At 38.9% G+C, this 26701-nt stretch overlaps 11 protein-coding genes across 11 annotated transcripts; 7 read left to right on the top strand and 4 right to left on the bottom strand.

Moving 5' to 3' along the window:
- Window positions 1-634: 634 nt before the first annotated feature.
- BDF20DRAFT_906131 (negative regulator of the PHO system) lies at window positions 635-2065 on the bottom strand (the record flags this gene model as incomplete). Its single annotated transcript, XM_053083238.1, has 8 exons — window positions 635-713; window positions 816-870; window positions 983-1093; window positions 1166-1292; window positions 1392-1565; window positions 1655-1775; window positions 1852-2024; window positions 2048-2065. The coding sequence occupies 8 exons, from the start codon at window positions 2063-2065 to the stop codon at window positions 635-637; spliced, it is 858 nt and encodes a 285-aa protein (XP_052936489.1).
- A 4383-nt stretch (window positions 2066-6448) lies between these two features.
- On the top strand, window positions 6449-8281 carry BDF20DRAFT_974594 (glucosamine-6-phosphate isomerase). Its single transcript, XM_053085059.1, has 5 exons — window positions 6449-6587; window positions 6668-7190; window positions 7342-7393; window positions 7498-7623; window positions 7718-8281. Exons 1-5 carry the CDS (start codon window positions 6539-6541, stop codon window positions 7865-7867), a joined length of 900 nt encoding a protein of 299 aa, XP_052936488.1. The 5' UTR covers window positions 6449-6538; the 3' UTR covers window positions 7868-8281.
- A 335-nt stretch (window positions 8282-8616) lies between these two features.
- On the top strand, window positions 8617-10780 carry BDF20DRAFT_974593 (uncharacterized protein; the record flags this gene model as incomplete). Its single annotated transcript, XM_053085058.1, has 6 exons — window positions 8617-8840; window positions 8907-9110; window positions 9241-9352; window positions 9459-9916; window positions 10003-10402; window positions 10494-10780. The coding sequence occupies 6 exons, from the start codon at window positions 8617-8619 to the stop codon at window positions 10524-10526; spliced, it is 1431 nt and encodes a 476-aa protein (XP_052936487.1). The 3' UTR covers window positions 10527-10780.
- Window positions 10781-11058: 278 nt separating this feature from the next.
- On the bottom strand, window positions 11059-12381 carry BDF20DRAFT_835545 (Endonuclease/exonuclease/phosphatase; the record flags this gene model as incomplete). Its single annotated transcript, XM_053078848.1, has 3 exons — window positions 11059-11952; window positions 12042-12104; window positions 12172-12381. The coding sequence occupies 3 exons, from the start codon at window positions 12379-12381 to the stop codon at window positions 11059-11061; spliced, it is 1167 nt and encodes a 388-aa protein (XP_052936486.1).
- Window positions 12382-12587: 206 nt separating this feature from the next.
- On the top strand, window positions 12588-13941 carry BDF20DRAFT_870226 (uncharacterized protein). Its single transcript, XM_053081040.1, has 5 exons — window positions 12588-12733; window positions 12802-12887; window positions 12962-13435; window positions 13514-13621; window positions 13679-13941. Exons 3-5 carry the CDS (start codon window positions 13003-13005, stop codon window positions 13765-13767), a joined length of 630 nt encoding a protein of 209 aa, XP_052936485.1. The 5' UTR covers window positions 12588-12733; window positions 12802-12887; window positions 12962-13002; the 3' UTR covers window positions 13768-13941.
- A 2267-nt stretch (window positions 13942-16208) lies between these two features.
- Window positions 16209-16981, top strand: BDF20DRAFT_819080 (uncharacterized protein; the record flags this gene model as incomplete). Its single annotated transcript, XM_053077426.1, has 2 exons — window positions 16209-16791; window positions 16854-16981. 2 exons carry the CDS (start codon window positions 16209-16211, stop codon window positions 16979-16981), a joined length of 711 nt encoding a protein of 236 aa, XP_052936484.1.
- A 36-nt stretch (window positions 16982-17017) lies between these two features.
- On the bottom strand, window positions 17018-17711 carry BDF20DRAFT_870199 (uncharacterized protein). Its single transcript, XM_053081039.1, has 2 exons — window positions 17610-17711; window positions 17018-17383 (listed from the first exon to the last, which is right to left on the bottom strand). The coding sequence occupies exon 2, from the start codon at window positions 17287-17289 to the stop codon at window positions 17131-17133; it is 159 nt and encodes a 52-aa protein (XP_052936483.1). The 5' UTR covers window positions 17290-17383; window positions 17610-17711; the 3' UTR covers window positions 17018-17130.
- A 1929-nt stretch (window positions 17712-19640) lies between these two features.
- Window positions 19641-20123, top strand: BDF20DRAFT_913099 (uncharacterized protein; the record flags this gene model as incomplete). The annotated part of the gene is made up of 1 exon (XM_053084028.1): window positions 19641-20123. The coding sequence occupies one exon, from the start codon at window positions 19641-19643 to the stop codon at window positions 20121-20123; it is 483 nt and encodes a 160-aa protein (XP_052936482.1).
- Window positions 20124-20360: 237 nt separating this feature from the next.
- Window positions 20361-21537, top strand: BDF20DRAFT_515409 (uncharacterized protein). Its single transcript, XM_053075641.1, has 5 exons — window positions 20361-20708; window positions 20787-21024; window positions 21106-21243; window positions 21319-21437; window positions 21512-21537. The coding sequence occupies exons 1-4, from the start codon at window positions 20597-20599 to the stop codon at window positions 21377-21379; spliced, it is 549 nt and encodes a 182-aa protein (XP_052936481.1). The 5' UTR covers window positions 20361-20596; the 3' UTR covers window positions 21380-21437; window positions 21512-21537.
- A 50-nt stretch (window positions 21538-21587) lies between these two features.
- Window positions 21588-23831, top strand: BDF20DRAFT_870179 (uncharacterized protein). Its single transcript, XM_053081038.1, has 3 exons — window positions 21588-23126; window positions 23209-23318; window positions 23402-23831. The coding sequence occupies exons 1-3, from the start codon at window positions 21692-21694 to the stop codon at window positions 23672-23674; spliced, it is 1818 nt and encodes a 605-aa protein (XP_052936480.1). The 5' UTR covers window positions 21588-21691; the 3' UTR covers window positions 23675-23831.
- BDF20DRAFT_870177 (Fungalysin metallopeptidase-domain-containing protein) lies at window positions 23832-26649 on the bottom strand. The gene is made up of 3 exons (XM_053081037.1): window positions 26068-26649; window positions 24920-25919; window positions 23832-24815 (listed from the first exon to the last, which is right to left on the bottom strand). Exons 1-3 carry the CDS (start codon window positions 26560-26562, stop codon window positions 24004-24006), a joined length of 2307 nt encoding a protein of 768 aa, XP_052936479.1. The 5' UTR covers window positions 26563-26649; the 3' UTR covers window positions 23832-24003.
- Window positions 26650-26701: the final 52 nt, after the last annotated feature.

The raw sequence follows: 26701 nt of genomic DNA, 5'->3' as shown, positions 1-26701 counted from the left end.
CTTTATTGAAAAAAAGAACAACGTCTTATAAATAGCCATCTGAATGTTTGTGGAAGCACACTATATAAATTATGTCTGTAATTATTGCTTATTTATATAAGTTTTTTGTTCGGTTCGAATTATCATCATCTATATATCGAAAACAAATGCAATGGTACAAGCATAGATATTTTCGCAATCACTTACATCAGCAGAATACCACCTCATATGAAAAGGTCGTCATCTTCTCTTCGCCTTGATACTAGCTGCACGTCATTCGCAATCTCCATCAGATATAACCAAGCCTCTGCTTGCGATCAAGGCGGGGAGAGGAAAAGAGGTAGGTCGACCTCCTTTAGGGTTTGAAGGGAAATCTTCAATCAACAATGATGCCCGCTGCCGCGGCAATCGATATTCATGGAAGGTCTTCTTTTTCAAACAAGAGCACTGCTGTCTGCAGAACACTAAATAAACATTATTTTTGAACCGTTATTGTCCAACGACGGTAATCGGGACTTGTTAGTCGCTAATGTTACATCCCCTCGCTTCTCCTAATGTCTGAGAAGACGCTTTCCCAAAGATCCTCCCTCCCATTGTTACCATTCCTGTTAATTTGCCAGGAGAGCTGCCCTTCTATCGCACCAGCAGCAACAACCTACTTTGATGATGAAGTTGCTGTGCTGGTAGCGAAGCCTTCGAAGAAAGGATGCTCCAATGCTTGCTTGGCTGTGATTCTTTTAGCAGGGTCGTAAGTGAGCAAGCACTAAATAATAAGGTCATGCTAAAATTAATACATTTTTCAATATAGAAAGACCATAATCACACAGTTTACTTACTTGGAGCAAATCGGCTGCTGATTCAGGCAGCTCTCCGAAGATTGAGTTAGGACAACTCAACAGGTAAGCTTCCAAATTGTTCGAATTGTTGGCTATGTAGACGGACAAAAAGCTATTTAGAAAAGAAGGGGACTTTCGCATTCCATGTAAGCTCTGTGCAGACTTACGAGGGAGATCGTTATCGAAATACTTGAAAGAGGACACACCAGGCCAGTCGGCTTCCGATGGTGTGCCCTTCAAGCTGTACATCTGGGAAAGCGTCTCGTCTTCTGTTTCTCCTATAAGTATTATGGTATTTAACGTTAAAAAAAAGAACCCTCAAATCATCATCGTCGCTGTATTCAATTTACCTGAGAACAGATGGTCCATGATAATCATAAATGCCATGATGCATCCGGCATTCCACATATCAACTGCAGTCGTGTGCTGTGGAGTGCCGAGGAGAAGCTCGGGTGCCCGATACCAGAGGGTGCCAACCTGAAATTCCAACAAAAAAAAAAAAAAAAAAGGTAAAAAATCAGTTAAGTAAAAAAATTCGACGTACGCATTTTCAATCTACGAATGGGTTTACTTTACTTGGTATGATTCTTTGACACCCTCAAACTCCTCGACGGTAGCGGCTAACCCAAAGTCAGTAATTTTTAGGTTGCCACTATCATCAAGGAGCAGGTTTTCGGGCTTCAAGTCCCTGTGAAGGATGCCGTTGTCATGGCAATATTGGAGGCCAGACAACAGCTGCCACATAAAGGACTAAAAAAAAAAAAAAAAAAAAAAAAAGAAAGACAACTTCAGTATGCTTCATAATTTGATAGAAAATGCTTGAAATCAACCAAACACACCTGTATGTGATCAGCAGACAGTCCTTTACGGTCATACTGCATGAGATAAGAGAGTAAATCAAATCTCATGCAGTCCATAACAATGTTGGCAGCATTTTTTTCTTCGTAGCTGTCAAGCACTCTATCAGAATAAGAAAGAAAGAATGAGCAAAAATTTTCGTGTCTCGACCGTTTTCTCTTTCGAAAGGATTACTTACTTCACCACATTGTCATGGTGAAGTCGCTTCATCAAAGCAACTTCACCCAACTGCCACTGACGCCAACTGTCGTCGTCGGACAGTTGCATTTCCTTGATGGCAACTTTTGCCGAGGTGGGTATGTGCTCGGCTTCATACACCACCCCGAAGCTGCCTTCACCGATCTTGGCAATCTTTCGGTAGCGAGAAGAATTACCACCGTCCTCCTCGCCATCGCCTCGCTTTCTCTTGCTGCCGCCCGTAGTAACAGAAGAACTATGTTCAAAGCGAAAAGAGTGTGATGAGAAGCACGTACAGAGATATACTTGGTTTCATTCAATCAAAATGCCAGTTACTTACAGTTCTACTGCTGAAGCGTATGCAGAACGAAGTCGCTTCACAACGCGGCCTTCCTTTTCAGCAAAGTATGACTATAAAATTATAAAACGATATCAGTAACAAAATCATCTTTCCTTGTGCGATTTTCTATGCTAAATGGTTATTATTACCTGATAGGAATAAGTAGCTGGGTACTTTCTTTTCAAAGTACCAGCAGAAGAAGAGGTAGAAGAAGTGGTACCATCCAAACCAGCAGAAGAAGAAACAGAAGCAGTAGAACTAGCCGAACCAGCAGTGGTACTAGCCGAACCAGCAGAAGAAGAAACAGAAGCAGTGGTACTAGCCGAACCAGCAGAGCATAAGTCATTAACTAAAAAAAAAAAAAAAAGAAAAATAAAGTGAGCTATTTTTGAACGACTTATAGAATGATGTAAACTTTTAATTCGCGTCAAATATTGTGCTATTTACCTGGTTGACGCAAAAAAGAAGAAATAGCTACATCCGAAGATGAGCGAACCACATCAGCAGAGCATAAGTCATTAACTATGAAAAAGGAGCAGTATTTAATGAAATATACATATGTTTCTCCGAGAGCAGCAGGACCTTACCTGAAGGGAGAGAAGAAACAGCAACATCCGAAGATGAGCGAACCACATCAGCAGAGCATAAGTCATTAACTAAATACAAACAACACAGAATAACGCGTCAAGTACATATTACAAATACACTCATGCACTATGTTAGTTGTACTCATTTCGTACCTGAAGGGTTGAAAGTCATGCGATCGACAACAGCAGAGCTTACGTCATGAACTACCAAAGAGAAAATGTAGATTGAAAGCGGATATTACGCGTTGAGCTGTTACTGCTTGTTGCACCTACACATTTAGATATGGTTTTACCTGAAGGGATGCAGAGAGCGCGAGAAGAGGCAGAAGAAGAGCTTTGGTTTGCTTGATAAGACATGCTAAAAAATGCATAACGAGAAAGAGCAGAGAAGTTTGGGTTTGTGATTGTTTTCAATAGAAGAAAAGTTCAAATCAACCACAAGTACCTGAAATAGCGGATTGAGTAAATGAATATACTATAAGGAAGAAAGAAAAGAGAAAGGAAAAGCAGAATAACAAAATTTCATACCTTTATATAGCTCTGGGGACGTAGGATGAATGGTCTATAGATTTGTTTATTTTGTTTTTAAATTAGCATGGGGGTTCTAATGGACTATAGTGCACTTATTATGTATCACCTGAAAAAAAGTCTCTTCATCCTACTGTTCAGTGTTCAACAAAAGGCGTATTTTGCTCATTCATGTGAAAAATAGGGGGTTTGTTGGCTTACTCTAATAAAAGCCAAATCTAGGCCATGTACATAAGCATTAGTGTAACCTCGTAATTTGTGAAAGAGATAACATCTCAATGATATCAAGTAAATGGACGGTATTCAGCAAGGTTTTTTTTTTTTGATCATCTTTGATAGCAAAAAACTTTACCTCTTGGGTCAATTTTAAAATGCTACTTTGTTTGCTGTTCACTGTTGTTGTTGATGTCTTTTCGTCCTCTTGCTTGATGAGTTGATCCCCCAGCGCACGTTAAATGCTAAGTAATAAATAACACTTTAACCTGACTGTACGTGTTGTAGCAGGAGAAATAGTGACTGTGGCACATTATTTCTTTTACTATCGTGATTTAAGATACAATGAAGCAAAAGAGAAAATGAACTAGGATTACAAAGGCTATTAAGCCTTCTCATGCTGTCGCGGTCTCAGGAATTCAGCAATTTTACAGTAATAGAAGGCTTTCATATGTTCATTCTCCTGCTATCTGCAACCCTCATGTGCGCTATCGAAAGGGGAGTCTCTTTTTATTTCTGTTCATGAAGAAAAATGAAAGACTAAGTTGCTTCATCCGTTGAGTGAAGCGCGGCCTTTCAAAGGAACCATTTGAGCTTGTCGATTCAGGTCACTGCTATCCCTTTTTTACGGCGCTATCATTGTCATTTAACAAACAAGCAATTTTATTAAGCTTCTCATCACTTTGGCAGTCGGCTTGGGTGAATACAATGAGTCCATGGTACGAAAGATTCAATAGCGTTGAGAGGCGAAGATTAGCAAGTGTCGCTGAGTGGTCTCTGTATACTTATTGTAATAGAGATAGCGAAAAAAAAAAAAAAAAAAAAAAAAAAATTTATGTGCAATCTCGCCTTTTTTTTTGCTATGGCTCGCTATGCTACTTATTTTCCTAAAGAGATTGACAAGCTTGTAGCCCTTCTTTCTCAAAAGTTTGTAAAATTGTTGATTTCCTCGCATTGTCGACAGAAGTGTTTACATGAGGATTGAATTCTCAGAATATCCAAGATAAGATTTTTGACTCTCTTCAGTTGATACTGAAATGAGCGGATCTACTTTTCATATCTGATTTGTTGCCATTATCAAAAATTAGTATGTCAAATTCTACAATTGGGAAGGGTTTATTGATAATGTATAAATAGTACGATTGACAACGACGTATGTCAGATAATTTTTCCTTCTGAACCAGCATTCAATTTCTTTTTCTGTCAGCAGTTTTGCTATTGATTAGGATTTTTAATGTATGCTAAGCGTAGTATTGTAGCGTCTAGCCTTTGTCCGCAGTTTGCACCTCTATCACAAAAATAGATTGAGTTTCTAAGGGAAAGTGGACATTTGCGCCATGATCCAAATATGGTAATCTTCAGGGTCCAAGAAACTGAAACATTTACAAAAAGGGTTTCCTAATAAGCTGATGAGTCGAAAGGCAAATCTTTCGAAAATGACGGGTTGAAAAAAGGAAATGAACATTTTGCCGCCAACAGGATGTGACAGTTCCGATGTATAAGATACAGCTGCTTGTCAAAATTAGCTCATGCTGATAAGGTAGTTTCAATAGAGCAGTAGGCCTACGTTTATTTCAGGTGTCGAGACGCTGATACGACCATTTGATGCATACTGAAGGAGAAGGGCAGTGTTTATATTCTGACCTCCTTTTCTTTCGCAATAAAATAAAAAAAGTAAGCAGGCTTAGAATAGTTTGACCTTTATGATGTGTCCTCCCATCGACCGTTTGAAGCAAGCAGTTAACAAAGAGTAACAAGTGATGGTTGCTCTACAAGTGCGTAAAGTCTATGTATACGTGAAAAGAAAGAAAAACATCCGTATGCGGTATTGTCGACAGTGACGGTTACATTAGAAAACACATCATCCAACAAGCCAAATAGGCAGGTGCAAAAGAGGGCCTTCAAAGAAAGCCCATTCTCAGTATTTTGTTATGTGACAAAGCAATGTGGGCTTTTCCCTCACCACAGTTTCTAACGTCTGCCCCCGTGGCTCTTTTTATCGGTTGAATTCCAGAAGAAACTCCTCCAAACAAGCTGAAAATCATTTTTCCTTTAGGTCACACAGAAACCTCACACGATTGCTATCCACAAAAACGTTAGAAAAAGGGGATTTTTTTCGGATTTTATGCCCTGATGAACTTGTTTCTACGTTTAAAAGGACGCCATTGAACGAATCAGAATGCATGCAGACCGCCATAGAAAAAAGGAAAAAGGCATGTACAGTTTTTGAAACTTGGCGTAATTTAGCTAATACCGCCTTATTCTTAGTGGAAAGGATGAGAGGGTCCATTCAAACAGGGTTCAGTTTTCAGTAGAAGCTAGTGAGCCGGTAACTTTGATTGAAAAAAATGGAAAAAATCGTAATAGAAAAAAAAAAAAAAAGTCCCGCTGAAAAGCATTTTAGTCAAAAAAAAGGGTCCTATTTTTATTTATGTAATCAAATAAACCAATCACCTCCCTGATTATGAAATCATTGCGTTTCAAATGAAAAAAATTTTTTTTTGCGTTTCCTCTATCCGAGACCCTCTTTTTTGAAATTTGTTATGTAATGATCGCTCATCCGTTTGTCTACAGAGAGTTAGTTCTATTTTTTCTTTTCATTACTTTCCCTCATCAATACATGTCAGCCTCCAAGAAACAGCCTATCAATAAAAAGTGATACGTCAAGAAAGGAAAGCAAAAATTCCCTTTGTTAGCTATGTCAAAAGACATACTGTTGCAAAATAGTGTCGTTATTTATATTTTTGTGTGCATATTAGACCCTGAACGAAAGAATGGATTTACCTTTTCCAACGCAAAAGTCCGCTTCCCCGTGCCCACCCAGAAACAAGGATAAACTGCTATTTAATTGGTCATATGGTCTGTCTCATATATTCAAGTGTCGAAACTCGGGTAATGAAAAATCAAGCTATAAAATATGTAAACTTTTTCCCTATCCTCAGGCCTGTTTTCTCTTTTTTCTTTTTTTTTTTTTGGATTTTTCTTCCTTATCTTTTTATATATATTTCTATACTACTACAATGAGATTGGTTATTCGTGACGATTATGATGAAGTAACTGAATATGTTGGTAAGTTCAATTGAACTTTATGTAAGCTTGTAAAAGAAAGCGTGAAACGATTGCTGACTGTTTCTCTTGTCGATGATTAGCTAACTACATCAAGGAGCGTGTCAAGCAATTCAACCCTACTGCTGAACGTCCTTTCGTCATCGGTCTTCCCACCGGTTCTTCTCCCGTCAGCGTTTACAAGCGTCTTGTCGAATTATACAAGGCTGGTGAAATCAGTTTCGAACACATCGTTACCTTCAACATGGACGAATACGTTGGTTTGCCTCGTGACCATCCCGAATCTTATCACACTTTCATGTGGAAGAACCTCTTCATGCACGTCAACATCAAGCCTGAAAACGTCCACATCTTAGATGGTAATGCTCCTGATTTGGATGAAGAATGCAAGAAGTACGAAGCTGAAATTGCTCGTGTTGGTGGTATTGAACTCTTCTTGGGCGGTATCGGTCCTGATGGTCACATTGCCTTCAATGAACCCGGATCCTCTTTGACCTCTCGTACCCGTGTCAAGACCTTGGCTTATGAAACCATCATTGCTAATGCTCGTTTCTTCGATGGTGATGTTACCAAGGTTCCCAAGCTTGCTTTGACTGTTGGTGTTGCGTAAGTTTCATTTCTTTTTTTTTTCCCTTTCCTTTCTACATGGAAAGGGAGGGGGGTGGCAGAATAGAAAATATGGGTATTTGGGAAAAAAAAATTCCAAAAGAGAAATTTGGGCATTGACGTGACTCTTATTTTCTTTCAACTTATATAGTACTGTCATGGATGCTCGTGAAGTCCTTGTCATCATCACTGGTGCCCACAAGGTAAAAAGATGGATTACCAATGACTTGATATGGATCAGATTATGTAACCAACGCATGACTTACACAAACAAACCTTTTTTTTTTCTATTACCCATTTCTAATAGGCTATTGCTTTGGCTAACTGTATCGAAGGCGGTGTTAACCACATGTGGACCGTCTCTGCTATCCAAATGCACCCTAAGGGTTTGATTGTGTGTGACGAAGATGCTACCCTCGAATTGCACGTTAAGGTACCTATCGCTAAGACAGTTTGCCTTGTGTTGCTTTCATAGTCATAGTGAAAAGCTTACCTAACTTTTTCTTTCTTTTTTTCTTTTTTGTCAGACTGTCAAGTACTTCAAGTCCATTGAACACGTTCACCAAAGCTTGATTGGTCCCGAAAACTTGTCCCTTCAAGGTGGTGTCAAGCAACTCAAGAAGGTCACTGGTAGCTCCAGATCCCAAACTCCTTTGAACGGTCCTTATGATGAATAAGCGGGTCGCTTCAAACCAAACCATTTCCTTACTCATCTTTCATTTTTTATAATGTCTTTTTTTTACCTCTTTTTGTTACATATGCTGTAGTTTCATATTTTTCCCTTACCGCTCTTTTTTTTTGATACAAGATAAACCCATTTTTCCGAACCCTGTCATAGTATTGTTTTTGTAAAGCTTTACAAAAAAAAATAAACCTTATGTATTTATATTTAGCAAACACATGGTTCTTTTCTCTGTACTATAGACAAAAAGGTTCTCATGGAGGTCCAAAGTCCCTTGTGTAAACGCAAAAGGGTGCTTGCGTTACACACTTTCAAAAAATGCATCCACTGAACGAGATAAGGGAATGTTTCTTTTGGGGGGTTTTCTTTTTTTTTTTTCAAACTCAAAAACAGGCAAGGCTGTATTTTTCTCATGGACTAAGATCAGCCGATGTTGATTGGACTAAACTTACACATAAGCGAGATACAAAAAAAAAAGTTCAGGGTCTCATCAGGGAAACAGCGTGCATCTACAGTGATACAGAAAAAGCAACCAGGCCATACAATACCTCTCTACTAAACTGTATGTGTATATATGTGTGTATGTGCGTGGGTGCTCGTCTCTATTTTCTTTCCTTTCTTTTAGCTTTTTTTTGCAGTAAGCTTTCTCTGTTTCTCTCTCTCTCTCTCTTTCTCTCTCTCTCTCTCGCCTACTGGAATAGTCATCCCGCAGAATCAAACACTGACCCAATAATACTGTAGAGGATGGAGAGTATCAGAAAGGAATTTGCACTAGATCAACCAACGTTCAAGGCCATTGTCGATGGTTTCAAATCAGAATATGCAATGGGCTTAAATACAGCATCTGCTTCAGGTCTAGCCACCATGATCCCATCCTACGTCACAGCCTTACCCACCGGTGATGAAAAGGGCACTTACCTTGCATTGGATTTGGGCGGAAGTACGCTTCGTGTATGTGCCGTTGAGCTGTTGGGTAACAACCCTCCATCCAACCCACAGCAGCAAGAAGCAGCCATCAGCAACGACAGTGATAGACGACAGGCTAAGAGAAGTAACGTCAAAGTGACAGAATTAAAACGACACATTGCACCCAACGATCCTCTACGTACCAGTGGAGCAGTAGCCTTCTTTGACTGGATTGTAGATGCTATTGACGAGTTACTGACAATGATATCAGCAGCAGCTTCATCCACTTCAGAGCCCTTATCGTTAGGTGTTTGCTGGAGTTTTCCAATAGAGTATAGTTTGATGAAAATCGATAATTGCCTTTTCGTCCATTTCAATACGTAAAACTTTCATTCTCACCCTTCTTGTCCATCCTCCTATTCTGGAGGGGGCGGTTTTTTTTTATTATCAAAACATCTATAGTCAAACGTCCATATCCACGGGTAAGATACTGCGGATGGGAAAGGGCTTCACTATTGATGGGATTGAAGGACTTGATCTGTTTACTTTATTTCAGGAAGCATTCGAACGCAAGGTAAAAAAAAACAAAAAAACATCTACAACGTGACATTTTTCCCTTTTTTGAAAGAACAGGAAACCCACTGGCTTTTTCAATGGAATGCCCTTTTTTTGTTCTACAGGGTCTTCGAGTGCAAGTCAGAGCATTGTTGAATGATACAGTGGGTACGCTGGTAGCACACGCTTACACAAACCCAAGCACTCGAATTGGATTTATTTACGGTACTGGTGTCAATGCAGCCTATCCTGAAAAGGTATCCCGCATCGTCAAATTACAGCAGCAACAGAAGGCTCATACACAGCCATCACAACAGATGATGCTTGTGAACACTGAAATCGATATCTTTGGAAGCGAAGATTACTTGCCCTTGAATCGGTATGATAAGATGTTGGATGCTCAGCATTCTCAGCCCAAGTTTCAGCTGTATGAAAAGATGATGTCTGGTGGTTGTATGGGTGAACTCGTCAGGTTGGCTGCGTTAGATTTAATCGACAAAAATCTATTGTTCAATGGCTATCGTCCTCAAGAGTTTGCTATTCCGATGGAATTCGATACTTCAGTACTCAGTCTGATCGAAAGGTAAGAAGGATCAAGTATTTTTCTTCACAAAAAGACAATGAACGAACCTACTTTTTCTTTGCCTCTCTTCTTCACTATGGAGACAGTTTCATGAACGAGACTTTGGAGGTTCGATTGCAGCATTTCAATCCATTGTTTCATTTTACCGAGGCCTACGTACCCTCTGAAAATGACCTCCGCTTGCTGACAGACCTGTGTCAAATCGTATCTAACCGTGCAGCTAGATTAGCTGCCGCTGCTGTCGCCTCCCTTATCGAGCAGCAACAAGAAGACCTGTTGGGTCCCCGAACTGACCAGAAACCTATTGTTATCGGTGTCAATGGCTCTACCTACGAAAAGTATCCAACAATGCATGATCGAATCCACCAGGCTTTGACGGAATGGTTTGGTGAGGAAATAGGGCAAAGAATCCAACTTGAAGTAGCCACGGATGGTGGAAGTATTGGTGGTGCTTTAATAGCTATGCTGGCCGAGAAGGAGGAGAAGCTACGTCAACGAATAGATAAGAAACAGTAAGTCATTTATTTCTAGTTGCTTCATGGAACATTCTTCCGCAAAGTTTTGGCTTAACGCGTACATGATGAATGATCTAGGAGCGTTGTCGTCATAGCTTCAACTAATAAAGAAGAGGGTTCAAGCAACAAAGGTGCATCAAAATCAAAAGGAGAGAAAGAGCGATCTATAAGTCAATCCTTGTTCACATGTTTCTTCGGATGGCTCACCCTGTTCAAAAGAACAAAAGCCTCATCTACAGAGCCGATGACTGCTGCCCCGCAGGAAGGTGCCTTCACTTCTGATTCAAAAAGTGAAGAAGCAAGATGCTGAAGAAAAAAAAAAAAAATACAACAGTTGGGAAAGAAGTAACGCTCTAGAAATCACACTTTATCGATATTTGCTGAATAAAATAGGCAATGATTTGAATGAAAAAGTAACGTTGCAATTTTACTGCTTCGTTTGTATTCTTAATGTTATAACCAAGACGTGTAAACGTTGACAAAACTGTAACGCGCTCTTATCTTTCGATGCAGAATGCTGATTGCTTGTTTTGCTTGTTGGTTTTTTTCCTATTTTTTTATTTATTGTGTTTGGTGGAATAGGCTCATTCAACCTTCTTTCAGGTATAAAATAAGGAGGAGGGCTGTTTAAAATTCAATCATTGCAGTCAAACACAAATGATCGCTGCCAAAGTTTTTATTAGGAAGAGAAGGTTGGAGCGACTCTTCTTTTGGTAAAGACAGGATACTTTGGATGATTATATCCGATGCCATGTCGTAAAACAGATAATCAAGACACCCTTTATAGACAGGTGCATAATTTGTATATTTGGGTTCACCATTCAGTCCTTCATCAGCCAGGCTCAACGCGCCATGCGAACTGTTATACATACTTTTCCATGCCATAGGCCTGTACTTCTCTAGCAAGACATCTATCGAATCAAGCTTTGTCTTGTCTATGTCCTCTGGTATAGCGCTGTAGGATTCCTGGAGTTCTTTATATTGTTCCTCCGTAAGCTGACGGTTGAGTAAAATGGCATGAGCTGGTTCGTCCGGTGTCGTATTGAAATCGCCAAATAAGAAAGGTATCCACTTCCTATCTTTATTCACGTTGCTGCTATCGTTACTTATCCGATCATAAAACTCCAATAATGTGTTGGAATAAATAATGGATTGCCTTGCTCGTTCATATCCAGCGATCGGCCTCCAATATAAATGTGTATTGCCTACAATGAACCCAATCGGGTCATTCTTGTATTGTAGTGCAATGAGCTGGGCGATATTTCCTGTTCCGTATGACGGTAAAGATAGATGGTCCGTTCCGTAGTCAATTGTTTCGTAATCTACCATCTTGAATACGTGTTCCTTGAAGGCTATGGCGCATCCATGTTTTTTTGTGGGGTGATGACAGTATTCCACGTTGTATCCCATCTGAATCAGCTCTTGTTGGTAAAAAGTGTCATAGTTGTCCAACTCTTGAAGTGCAAGAATATCAGGACTGTATAGACGGATTTCATCGATGATCATTTTTCGCCGAGGTTTCTACAGTGATAGTGTGAAATCGGTTGAGAAGGATCGGCTGGTGCTAGATGAAGGAGTCTAAAGATATACTAGAAGCCTTTCGTATTTACCCATTTAATAACATTCTCTTTGTCTGAAAATAGTTCTCTTTTGATTAACAGTTGTGCCAGCACCTAAAGGCAGAAGCATCCATGAGCATCTTGGGAATGAACAGGGTCAAAGGCCTTATCCCTTACTTACATTGAACGTCATGACGCAGATCTTCCGTGATCTTTTGTGAGACTCCGGCTCAAGCTTCGTAGGTACATCAACGAATTCACGTCGAAGGACTTTTGGCTCTACCTGCTGTGTGTGTTTTTGTTGTCCCTGTGTGCTTTTCAGTTTCTGTTCTGCTTTCTTAAGCTTCTTCAATCTTCGAAGCTCTTCAATGTTGGCTGGAATTTTTGACATTGGGTGATCTGAACGGGTGTGGCAGCGGAAAGATCAAATTGTAAACCGCCGCAGAAAAATGGCCAGAAATCATTAAACAGTAAAAAAAAGTCGCAGGAAAGAGGAAAGTTTTCCCTCTTGCCCAAACTCAAAACTACTTCCCTCTCCAAGCAAGCAAAACGCCCAATGTTGAAAAATAAAATCTTCGTCACAAGCAGACCTAATGGCAGCACTTTAAGACTTGTCAAAGGTTGAAATTGCTCTTTCACTATTCTCCATCTGAACGCACAGTTTTTTTTTGTTTTTTTTTGAGAAACTGACATAGCACATTGCGCAACTTTTAGACATTTTCAAACATACGAAAAATGACTTTCCTGAAAAGCTTGTTAGTAACAGATTAGCAGAAACAAACGGCGAGATAGTAGGTGTAAAAATTCCCTACGACATAAGCACCAAATATTATAATGCAAAAGTCGACTTCTGGCTAGATGAAATAGATCCGAAAGTCGAAAAGGAGACGATAAAAGCCTATTGTGAGGAAAATGAAGCGCTTAGCAAAGTGATCGATGCCTTTGTTTTTATCTTTGAGAAGGATAAGGTACCCCGCTTTGAGAGACACACAAATGCTGGCTGGTTTTTTTAATGATCTCTCTTATGCTTGTCCGCTTTCAGGTCGATACCTTTGATACTGTAAAGGAATGGGTACCATTTATTGAACAAGCTCGACCAGAGATTCGCGTATGCATCGGCACCACGTCGGAAATACCATTGAGTGGTAAACAGTATGCTGAGATCATCGATTGGTGCACCGCCCATCAATTTGATTTTGTTGATATGGATGAGAAATCAGATATACCAATGGATAAAGTAGGCGTAGACTTAGTCGTGGATATTCTTCAAACCAATTTTTGGGAAGGTCGGAAAGACCGTGATGGCGAGAGTGCTGAAGGAGTAGATGGTATAGATATAAGCGGTTTAGCGGGTGTTCTCGGAAGTCTAAGTATGGCGAGCGAGCAGACGGACACTACTTCAGATGATGCGTTGGGAGAACTCAATGAAGACAACAATGATTTTGGTAAAAGACCACTTATTCAAAGCCCCTCATCAAGGTAGTCCATCTGCATTTACTAATAATCTCTTTCTAATCGAAAAGAAATGCCATCATCAAAAGACATTGATGATATGAGAAAGAAATTATGGACAAGTATGGAGGAGGAAGATGGATTGGAGAAAACATTTAAGCTCATGCAGGCAATGCGAGGTAAAAAATTCATAGATCAGGGTTGTAAAGGAACAGAGTTAACGCATTTTTCCATAGAACAAGGAAAACAGATGACTGATGATGAGAGACGTAAAATGGCTGCTACGGTTGCGTTGGCGTTCAGCTCACAATTGTCTATGGAATAAACTTCCAGTCTTCGGTTACTGCAATTCAATTTGAACAGCATTTTCGTACACTTTTCTTGTAAATATCTTCTTCACACATAAAGCGCCTACCCTGGAGGGGGCACTTGTCCTTAAACGATAAAATAAATACTTACATACAACATCAAAACAGTGAATAATTGATTACCAACAATAAACTTAGTCGCAAATTCTGGAAACCGATAGAATGCAAAGTACGATAAGCTATAGCCTGATTTCGGTTCAACTTCTTTCCCAAGTTCGTCTTCTATACAGAAGTGACAGTTGTCAATTTTTAATCGTAGTATGAGTGTTTAGACATCTACAATTGCAACAAGCTATATTAACATGATGGTATATTATTTTTTATTGCTGATGAAATAATGTAGGAAAAAGGAATACAGCACATTGGTAAACCACGTATTAAAACAAGACCATATGTATTGAATCAACAGAGAAAACGACATGAGATTTCGATAGGATTATCAATTGTTTAAGGGCCAATCTGAACTATCTTGCCATAGTTAAAGACATGAATATCGAATAAAGGGACACGTATACACTCTTTTCAAATCAATATTACCAGTTTTAAATCAAACCTTTTGGACTTGAAAGGTAGTATGCAATTAGCTCAAGAATTGAAATTGTAAGCTACGCCGAATGGTCGCGTGGAAACACTTTTGTCAAATGACGAGCGATTTGCTTAAGTGTTATAATCGGCAACTGTGGTTGATTAAATGACCATATAGTTAGATACCCTCGTGTTCTCCAGAAATAGAAAGTTCGTTTATGCCGGTAAATCTGACTAACTTGAATTCAGGCGTTGATATAAAGCATTTATTTTGCAATTCATTTTGTATCAGATACGATAATATATGTAAACTAGAGTAGCTGTGTACGGGCACTATGTAAGTTTTCGAGTATTGTATTTTCCAGCTTAATGAATAAGTCAGATTATTTAGATTTCAAAGACCTCTTAGAATCACCTTTCAAAACGAACCTTTGCAAAAAAGCAGATTCTTTTCTTTTTTGGAACCAAGCGTTTCTAAATTTAGACGAATTTTCTTACTCAATTTTAGAAAAAAAACACAGTCCTTCAGTGGTTATATATTTCACCAATTTCGAATAAAGCAGTATCAAAAGCTTGTGCCTGATCTACAAATATCGATTGAATAAACGCACTATCGCTTTTGCTTATTACTGTTGTTTTGACTTTTTCACTGTAAAGGTCGTGGATTATGTTGCTGATAATGCTTTGGCTTTGAACCAATGGGAACTTGATCTCATAATTCTTCCCATTTAACGACTCTTTCGCAAAGAGTCGTACTTTTACGTTATAAAAATTTCGATAGCGTTTACAGATCGTGGTACCTTCTAGTTTACGTTCTCTGCAATTACCATAATAGTCAAAATTAAAATTAACATGCTTAGAGTTCTCAAAAGGCTGCTGAAATACAGATTTCTTTTATTTACGTTTAGACAAACTCCTGATGTTTTTCAGACAGAGTAAAGATTTACAATGCTTAAGCCGTGTCTTACAATAACAGTTTTCTTGCGTTTTCATTGTCAAAATTATATACCATAATGAAAGAGATTCTTTTACACGGGAAAAAGATCAAAAAAAGATCCCTTCTTTTCCTTAGTTCGCATCTTTTGTAAGTTTTAGCCCTTTTCAGTTTCATCATACAGAAAATTAGATGTGTTAAAGAAACGCATAGGAATCATGTTAAAAAGAACCCATTTGGTCGTTCAAATACATTAGAAGCATTTGACAGCAGTATTTTGTTTGCAAAACTCGTAAGATACTATGGAACCGCGATGTCAATACAGCAAAAACAGCACTTCTATTTGGAGATACAACTTCTTCATCTTTTTCCTATTATCGCCAGAACAAAACTGGCTCGATTTTTACAGGTAAACGTCTCCATTTCGGTGTAGTTCGGCCTTCAAACTCCAACTCAAACGTCTCAAAAATTTGGTTCGTTCCGTCGAGTTTTTATTTATATCGCAGCTTTGTCTTGACTCGAAGACTGTAGACGAGAGGACTTCCATAATTGAATGGCCGATAAATAGAAGTAAAACCTCGTCCTTTTCTATCTGGTTGTGCTTTTCCTTCGTTTCCTTTTCGTTCATTTACTTTGCAATCAATATGTCAAGATTGGCAAAGCTTTGGGCATTTTTGTGTGTGTATTTGTTGCCCGTTTTGTCAATTAATGCAGGTAGATCGCATAACCAAACTCCACAGCTTTTTTGGTGATACTAACATGTAATTCTGTGTACCAGATCTTGTAAGACCATGTAAGCGCTGTAACAAAGTATATCAACTACTTAAGCAATAGTACAGGAATTTCTAAAAAAAAAACCGTCTACGGTGCATAGCCTATCAATTACGAAGGCGACAGATGCTGACTCTGAGTTCTCTAGTACCCACAGCAACACCAACGATGACAGCACCAGAGTCTTCAATTTTGACTGCCTTACCTACGAATACCATACCAACTTCTTCGTTGATACGTTCTGATTCCCCATTATTGTCTCCAACCGACTCAGCAACATCAGACAATCAGGAATACAATAGTGGCTACCCAGACAATAAAGAACCCTTTTCAAATCTTCCAACGTCCGCCAGTTTTGGCAATACTATTTATGCAGGTGCTGTCACTTTCGAAACACCCAAGAAAAGCAAAAGCATGTACCCACTTTACCCAATTCAATCCAACGCCAATGTTACCTTTAAGTGGGGATATACAGCATTACGTGTGAGACCTGTTAATCTAACGTTGGATGCTGTGGGACCCAACTCTGTAACTTACACTATAGCAAACTTGAACGGATCAGCTACAGAAGCAACATGGAATTTAGCATCTGTGCCAACAGAAACACCTTTGATGATGGGATACTATAAAGTACAGCTTTATGATCAACGTGGCTTGTCAGTAAATTATTCCCCAGGTTGGATGATCCCATGCACAACACTTTCTATCGGTCTTTATTCAGTAGATACATACGATCCTTTCACCACTTTGAGTAAGTTAAAAATCCTTAGTATATCATATAGTATAGTTCAAAGGCTAACAGTGGCGTTATAGATAATTACTGCCCTTTATGCTTCTATAATGCTGGTACTTCCATTCGTGGCGCGCTTGGGCCTATTCTCGCAACTTTAGGTGTCGCACTGCTAACATCTGTAATCATATTGATCAACATATTTAATTGATTTTGAAATTGTTATTCTATTTTTATTATTATTCCTTTTTTTTTTTTTTTTTTTTAGTCCACATAATTGATTTGAGAACTTTAGACAGACAGGATACTAATGTTCTTACCAGTTTTTCACCGTTTCTCGCAACTTGGACAATTTTTTTTTCATTTCATTACTGTAACTTTGGTCAACCCAACAAATAGTTTGTATAACTTGTTAAAACGTAATAAATGCATTATACGTACATATTGAAGCATCATAAATGCTGTAAAGGAAAAGGTTTTTGAGAATGTGTTACGATCAATAAGTTTGAGTTCAAGCATATAGGATTGTGCCCAACTCCATTTGGCAATGATGTTGTTAGTCGTACATTAGATGAAAAGTTTTATTGTTCTTAAAACTGCACGGAATGTGGAACTATGTTGAAATGAACAAAATCAAAAGGAAATAAGAGGATATCAGTTAGTACACAGGCATTAAGCTATATATGGGGTAGGCGGTAAATAGTATGTTGGCGTAGGCATCTTTGGAATCCAGTATCAATATATAACAAAACCTTTCTCGTTACATAACGACAACGATACCACTACTATCACGCGGAGACAGCGCTACGTTAATTCATTCACTCATAATTTCAGCATACCCTTTTCCCTTCTTGAGTGGTTTTACTTTTTAGTAAGAGGCGAAAGTGCTTGGCAAGACCGTCAAGAAGAGAATCATTAACAATCCCCTACGTCGTTTTTATCCAATTTCACGTTCGGCAAACGTATAACAGAAAATATTTGTTTGCATGGATCAACATGGCATTGTTCTGAACCCGAAGCTCTCTCTTTTCTATTAATCATTAATCACTATCCATAAATTACAAGCTCATGCATCTCATAACAGACGTCTTAACTAATTTTGATAGTTCAAGAATACGGCCAGATCATTGTTAAAGCACCTGTATTTGCACCCGTATTAAGTTTTAGTCACTATGTATGCTACGTTGATTACATCTTTATCTGTTAGGACGCTTTTTCAAATGCTCTTCTCTTTTATTAACACTTATTAGCACATTTAATGAATCATTCCGTGCTCTAATACTTGAAACGTTTAATCATCTACTGAGAGTCAATAATTTCTGCTGTGCTCAGTGTAGTACCAGCAATTTTCAAAAATTAAGGAAAAGAAGACTATACTTAACTGGCCGATATCGCAGCAGTTCTTATGAGCAAATAGTTTCTGGTCGATTGAACAATGATAATAAAGAGTGTCTGCGATTCTCATCTGCAATAAAATAAGAGTTGACTTTGATGGTTGAAAAAAGCTGGTACGGGCACATCAGATTGATCTGGCCTAGAATCACGGGTGAAAAGCCAGTCTAGATTCTTTAAAAGAGGCATAGCTTTGATTTCAGTATCCAATGTCTACAAGTGACAAATTATACTAAGGATCTGTTTATCGAGATGACTATACACTAGCTAGTCGATCATACGCCTTTATTTTTTGCTCTGTTGGCGTACTCTTTTTAAGGGATGCGTATCTCCATTCGAACAATTGGACAGATAACTTTGAAGAAACATACAAGTCATTAGCTGGCGAAATACTGTTTTTAAATTTGTAAGGTTGCAGCTATATTTATAGTTTAACAGATCTAAGCGACAATTTACATGATATAGAGTGTGTCTAGAAAGCACTGGAATTGTTCACTTTTGGCGCATATCTTGTATACAACTTCAGAAATCAATGTGCCTATTTTTAGTCCGCAAGAAGTTAACGAGCGCATAAATGCATCGCTATAGGGTAATACGTAACATTAAACTTCCCCACACTTAGCGTAACGTATGCAGACGTTGTCACATGCAGTAACTGGAGTTGCAAAAGCATTGCACTTACCGAATTCGGAGTACATATGAACAATACTGAGTAAATGTATCCTTTATGCTTACAAAAGGCAACAAATAAGGAATTAGGACGTTTCAAAAAAAATAAAATAATAATGATACTAATATCTTGTAGCATATCTGTGAGTCACGTTGCCAAAGCGAAGAAGATCGCTTATTCGCGTTCACTTATGCACGCAAACGCTTGAGCGAACATTAAGCGATATTGCTTCATTCGCCAATGATATACCGTTTCTTTTGAATAACTTTACGCCAGTCTCTACATCACTAACTACGTATAAAATATGAAACAGTAAGCATAATAGTTAAAACAGGTTTTGAACGCTTCATGCTCAAAGAAAAAAAAGTTACCTTGTATCACTCAGAAATCATCAAGTCTACAGAAAAGTTAAGATTAAGATTGTAAATACAAGTTTCTGCTTGATTATTCTTCTCACCCTCCCATCAACTTTAATAGATGCACACAACCAAAGGAAACAGCCTTCAAGCCTTTGCTTTTCTTCTGCTTTTCTTCTCATTTGTCTTTCTTTGATTTTTGAACTTTCGTTTCCTATTATTAGCCGCTGCCACATTGAGTCAACTTTGCTCTACTATTTTGAGATATTCTTATGGAGTTAAACTTGTGTTTATTTTGTGAAAAGAGACTTTCGGATGATGTAAGAAAACAACGATCTATTTTGCCTTCAACCAGTTATATGTGGATGCTAATGCGTACTTATGGCTGAAATATTATTCAGAATGTTCCGTTCTGTTCCATTTCTTGTCAATCAAAAGAAGCCTCAAAGAATATGGAGCATCCTTACTACGCTTTTCTACAACAGCCCAATGTGAAGCAGTCATCTTTAGTCATGCACAGTCCTTCTCGCCAAAAGTCATACAGTCTAAACAATAATGCAGCCATCTATCAATTATTCTACCATCGAAGCCCTTCGTTATCCTATTCAATGAGCACATCTACTGCTTCTACAACTGCTGGTAGTGTTCATGGTTCTTTGGACAGCATTCATAATAAAAGACTAAGGAAAGTGTCCTCTCCTTCTTCAACGTCGACAACTTCCCTTTCATCTCTATCAACAGCATCACGACCTCCACCTTATTTTTTAAAGCAATCCCTATCATCAACAAATGCATCAGTCTTATCTTTTTCCTCATCTGACAACGCTTCTTTTCTCTCAACATCTTGTCGTTCATGCGAAGAAGAAGTAGCAGGAAATATCTGTCCTCCCCTCCGCTCCACACGTACTACGCAGAAGATTGCATTCTATTATTAACCAAATGGTTCCTTCTCACACTAACGCACACACATTCGTTTCGTCTAATTCTTTTTTACTTTTTTACGCATGCACCGCTTTAACCTGATCAGTTTTCATCTACTATTGATAATCTTGTTGTCTTTTCCTTTCTTTAAAGTTGCTTATCGTATAATAACATACGCTCTTTTATATGCACACTGTATATAGAAATTATATATAATATGAAGATAACATTTATGCTTAATATAGTCTCATGTCGTTAATATTTGATATGTCTACAATTGACAAAAAAAAAAGGCTCAAAATATTATCAACTTTTTACATTCAAATCCTTTCTCCCGTTCCTGATAATTTTTCTTTTGCCGCATAAATCTCCAGCTGTTTCGTCTGTGTCGATTCCTCAAAATTGGTTGCATAAATCGATTTGGAAAAAAAGAAACTTCTCCAAAGCTCTTTTTTTCATACCTTGAGTTTATTCCTTGTAAAAGACAATGCAAGCAGCGGAAAGCGCAAACCCGTCAATGTCAGCCAAAGATGGCTCGAATAATGCTCTCCATTCAGCAAATGCTCCTCCAAAGAAAGCAAACATTACCGCATCTCCTGGTAATTTGAATTTCTCAAAGTACAGTTCATAGCCATTCCCTTATTGACGGTGTTCTACTTTGTCAATAAAAAGTATAGTTTCAAACGAGGCAACAGCAGTCTCCAACGCTAAAGCAACTACATCTGTCACTGCCCCCAGTACCTCACTGGGAAATACAAGTAACTTGACAACTACTGGTAACGGCGTTCCCGTTACAACGGTGAGCGAAGCAGCAACAAACGCTGAGACTGACGATGAGGCCATTCGAAATCAAAAGCTTGTCGAGGAATTTCAGTATCTGTTAGAGAAAAGTCAAAGTCTATTCAGTGGGTTGAGGTATATCTTACTAATTTGCACAGCGATTTGGGTATCTGAAGATTAAATAAGCGGGTATACTCTTCTTTATTCTTCTCACAGAGATCTTCCTCCAACAGGAAGCCATAGACAATGGAGACCTGTAAGTATCAATGGCTATTTTAACTCTAAAGTAAATGTCATCAAGGTGTTCATCTATTCTTTTAGTATTTTGAGAAAACTTTTGAAGTTTACACAAAGGTTTGTTGGGAGAATGGAGCTGAAAAAAGTAGAATAAAAAAAGCCTACGACTGACAAAAAGAAGGATTGATGTAGCTCTGGAAGTTTCAACAGACTCATCGTTCTATCTTGGAGAATAAAAGCAACTATGGCTTGAAACGATGGGAAGTAGGTGAAATAGCAAGTAAAATCGGTCAACTATATTATCATTACTAGTAAGCGAATGAAAAACTCTACTTATTCGCGATCGAAAGGGTCAGACGTGAACTCATTCGATATATTCCAATAGTTTGAGAACAAGCGAGACAAATTATCTTCATGAGGCATATGTATTTTATGAGGCCATTCATGAAAGACAGTATTTTAAGGATATATTGGAAGTGAAAAAGTAAGGTTAAAAAAAAAAGCTATAGAACACATCATCTGTCAGTTCGCTTATATACTCTTTTGATACTATAGCTCCGCGTTGATGGTGAAGAAAATGAGATATTACGCTCGGTTCATCATTGTATGCTTTTTATTGAATAAGGATGAGAATGTTCGTCAATTGATTGCCGAATTGGAAGGGTTAATAGAGGAATATGCAAAATGCTTCAAACCTCCAGATGCCAAGGAATGGCAACTGGTTTTGGAAGAAATAGTTACGTTTACAGAAGCAGAAAAAAAGTTAGTACCTATCAACCTTGATAGAACTCCAGGGAAAATAGAGCATCGCCTACCAGCTGTTATCCCTGAGCGGAATATTGGCGCTGGTATACCAAAGCTGAAATTGCAAGAGGCTATTTTAGTAGGGAATTACGATAAACAGCTCAAATTTTCAGAATTAACGTTGGATATGTACCGAATGCTTCAATCTCTTGAGAGAGAACCGTCTACCTCACACCCTTCCGTTGCTGCTACTACCAGTAAAGTAGATGCTGCTTCGTCTAATAAAAAAGATACAACCACAAGTAGCAAAGAGGATGCGTTTAATACATCTACCGCAAAAGCAGCTTTTTCCAGTAGCAATGCAGTCAATGTTTCTAATGCTGCTGAAAAATCTGTACGAAGATCGAATCCCCATAAATATCTTCTCTATCGACCTTCACTTAGTCAGTTGATGGTTTACATCTCCACAGCATTTAAAGACACCAATGATAACTCTGCTTTATTCTTATACTTGTCAGCGGATGGTTATTCAAATGATACAGAACAAGTGATACCAGGCTATAGAGGTGGTGTGCTTACAAGTGCCCGTACAATAAATAAGGGATCTACGGCCTCAGAGCGAACAGTAGCCAATAATCCAACGTCGAATCAGCCTTCCACAACAACGGGTGGCATAGGAACTGCATCTTCTTCAACAACAACAACAACCAATAATAACAACAGTACTTCAGCTGCTGGCTCCAACTCGAACGCTACCTCTTCTGTAATTACAAATAACAACACTTCTGCTCAAAATAATAATGTGGGTGGCAGTACTTCCACCAGTAACAGTATTAATAACACAGCAGCAACAGCAGGGACAACGGCAACCGCAATAGGCTCTGGACGAAACATGGAACACTCGATCCATCCTCCATCTGCGCATTGCTTACATCCAGCGGATTTAATCCCCTTTACCAGAAAGCCTCTTTTCTTAATTGTCGATAGTGAGAAAAGTACTCAATTTAGAAATATGCCTAACGTGTTTGATCAACCTGTCATGTGTCTCATGTCACCCGTTGAGTATCCTTCATCTGTTCAGGATAAATGCGAAATAGGTAGCTTGTTTACCTTATTCTTGCACACGCCTGTATTAGGATTTTGTTCTATATCTGATATTGGTAACCTGGACCAGCAGAAATGGGACGAGTGTGTTAGGAAAATATCTGCTATGGAAAAGACGATTGGCGACCAACTCCTTGTCGACAGCAATGTTGGTTAGTAGTAGTCAAATCAATTATCACATGTGGGTGCGAAATGAAACTTCTAAAGAAAACTCTTTGCTTGAATTTCATATAGATACGAATATCAAGAGATTTATGTCAGATGATTTTTTATATTATTTTATTGTAAGGTTTGTCCTCTGCGGTATCTTTCTCAGATATCATTCATCATTCAAAGATGAAAAGGTAAATATTATGTTTGAAGCACGTCTTATCTTTTGAAATGAGCTAAAACGTTTTTTCACCGTTGTTTCCGATTGTCTGATCAGTCGTTCCCTTCATCATTGCCGCATTTGCCCGAGACTATCTATGTGTCGACCGATATAGTGACGATGCTTGCAGAGTTAACGGCCATTGCGGATGTTGGAACTTATTTCAGTCTTCCGACTTACGCCACTGTATCAGTTACCGCCAATGTTTCCTCGACATCGCCTCCTCCGGCTCCGGCCTCTGTTTCCAGCAATACGAATAACAACACGGGAGGAAGTGTGGGCATGCCATCATCACCACCTCTAAACGCAGCAGCTCCTACTGATTTTTAGCTTACGCGAACATGAAAAGACAAATAAAGAAAAAAAAATGAATGCAGTAGAAAGACATGTATTTGATCATTCCCTTTATTGTTAGTAAACTTAAATAAACTGAGACTAAACGTATGCTAAACATCAAAATATTTAGCTTTATAAATATCTAATGACATTCACTGTGTATATAAATATCAATAACGTAAACAAGACAATTGAATTGTAGTATGTGAGGTACTTTGCGGACCTAATATTGGTATGGCAAGAAAAAAAAAAAAAAAGTATAACAAAGGGGGTATTGTGATAGATAAAAGAGTGCAAGACGGAAATAGATAGCTGCTTAGAGCCTAATCTTCTTGACAAATGGCTGGGAGCGAATAATCCTCAACACGTTGTTCAATCCAACCTTTTCGTTCAAGTTTGGCGCCTGGTCCAAGGCCACGTTTAGCAAATGCACGGTAGATATCACAATGGTACTGGCCACCTGTTAATTGTCTTTCTGCTTCCAAGATAGCATCACGAGCCGAGGTGAAGGTAGGATTGCATGGTTGCAATTTCATGCCATCAATAACGAGTTGAACAGCTAGTGTGTTACCATAGGATGTAATATGTGTGCGTACTTTATTGAGATCGTCTTCATCCATTGCCGTCTTATATGTGTCTTCAGGTACGGGTGGGAACCATTCAGGTGTGAAGCCTAATCTATCCACCAGATTCCAATAGACTTCATAGAGCATTTCTGCCCAAACTTCACCCTTAGCGTGGACGCCCCAGTAGTCGAAGCGATCCATGATACGATAGGTGCTAGGATTGGTGACGTTGGAAGTAGAGTATTTGTATTTACGAATTCCTTCACCGCCGTTAGCATAATTGCCCATGCCAAAGTCAATATCGCGAGTATAGTCTTTACGCATACGAATAACAGTAGCAATAAAGTCTCCCCAACCTTCACCCATGCCACCTGCTTCGCCCCATCCAAGACAATTCGAGTTCTTTGGCCCACCCGTAAGGCGAATGGAGACACCATGGGTGTATTCATGAATAACAATACCACTTTCAAAATCACCATCGCGCATAGGTTTGGTTTGATCCCAAATATACATACGCATCTTGCCATGCTTGCCATCAGGAGGAGTGGCAAAGTTTGCATTATTACGGCCTGTTACATGGGTGTGGACAAATTTTGGTTTGAGCCAAACTGATACTTGTTATTTGTTTCATTGCCAAGTCTCTCTTTCTCTCTCTCTCTCTTTCCTCTCTTACCTGAACCATCTTGAGCATTGGCAATAACAGCATCGCCAGCACCATCGTCATTCGTTCGACCACGTCCAAGGTTATCTTGCTGAAAATTACCTGCTTTTTCATCAAATCCATAGCGATGAAAGAAATCATGTGCTGTATTGCACCAATAAAAGAGATTTGTCACAGCAGCGTCTTCATAGTCGATAGGTTCTTCTTTCTCAAAATCGGCAACATAGTCAAAAACAACATCACCGGTTGCTTCGTCCACATGGCCAGCGGGACGATAGTTCTTCTGCCATTCATTTCCGCCATCCGGATTGGTATGAGTATAGGCATTATTACCAATGGTTACATTGAAGGTTTTCGCGCCTTTGGCTAGGAGACCCTGAGCATGCCAGCCATCAGGACTTGCCCATGTATCATGGGGATTTTTCAGGAGTTGTTGTAAAGTTTCATTAGGATCGTTATAGCCAAAGGGAATCACATTATACGAAGCTGATGCGCTGGATACCCAATCATTCAAAGCTACGATGGTACCATCGTATGCATTCACATGACCGTTGTACCAATTATCATGCAGCTCGTATTGCAAATCCCACACCAATTGCAGGTCTCCATTTTCAGTTTGAATATAAGCTTGACGCACCTCAACAGGCGACTGAGCAAAAGGTACATTCTCGTATTGGAAAGAAATAGGATGGCCGTTGTCTTCATCCTGGTGGCTTCTTTTAAGAGTATTGATCATCACGAAATTCTCGGGCATGACGGAATCCAAAACTGTAGGATCGGGAAGCGAGTCCTTGACAAAGGCCATAAGAGATAAGACAGCTTCTGTGGGATGAATGACTTCTTTCTCTTGATTCACAATGTTGTAAACAATTTCATCACTGTTATAGCGAAGGGTGTTCTCCATTCGCTGTTGTGCATTGTTTATTTGCTGCTCCAAAAATAGATTCTGTGGAGCAAATACCACTTGAGCGAATGGATTTGAAACAATTGTACGCAATCCCTTTTTGAACTTCTGTATTATTTATTTTTGTGATTTTCATTGCATTCCGTCATAGATCGAAAAAAGAAAAAAGATAACAAAGGGTGTCAGAGGGTTATACATGTTCTTGTTATCGGACGATGAAACGACGAATAAGTCTGGTAAAATGAGTGATACTAACCTTAAATAGTGTGGTGGGCTTATCATGATAGGCTGTTGGATCCATTACTTTTTCAACATTGATGACACCTTTTGCAAAGGAATTACCATACGATATAACATTGCCAAAGCGATCGACATTGATATTGATGTCACCGTTTAACACCTCCAATCCATTGACCTTTTGACGTAGATAAACATGAGTCACACCGTTTAAATCCGTTTTGTAGGAGCTCTGAACAGTGAAATCACTGGATGTCAATTCTGATTCAGCAAATGCGATAGCAATATCCTCCGGTAGATCAGTTATAGTGAAAGCACTGTAATCGGTTTGGCGTTGACGATGATTCAGAGTAGCATAATCTCGAAACGGTACTTCTGGACCGAAACTACGGGAGAGTCCCTTATGGTATTCTTTACGGGCCAAATTCCCTTGATTGACAGCTGCACCTTGAGCAGATGGAACAGCCGTATTGAATAATAACAATAGCACTGCAGAAGTGATGAAATATTTCATATTATAAAGCCAGTATGTCTAAGATAAAGGAACAGTTTCAATTAAAAGAAGAAGAAGAAGAAACTAAAATAAAAAAAGATAGTTCGGATCGACTTAGATACGAAAAAAAAAAGCCGATTTCCCTGACTTCAAACAAAAA

Source organism: Mycotypha africana, assembly GCF_025528875.1.
Source record: "Mycotypha africana strain NRRL 2978 chromosome Unknown BDF20scaffold_5, whole genome shotgun sequence".
Classification (NCBI taxonomy): Eukaryota; Fungi; Mucoromycota; class Mucoromycetes; order Mucorales; family Mycotyphaceae; genus Mycotypha; species Mycotypha africana.
This window is presented reverse-complemented; position numbering and strand designations above follow the sequence as displayed.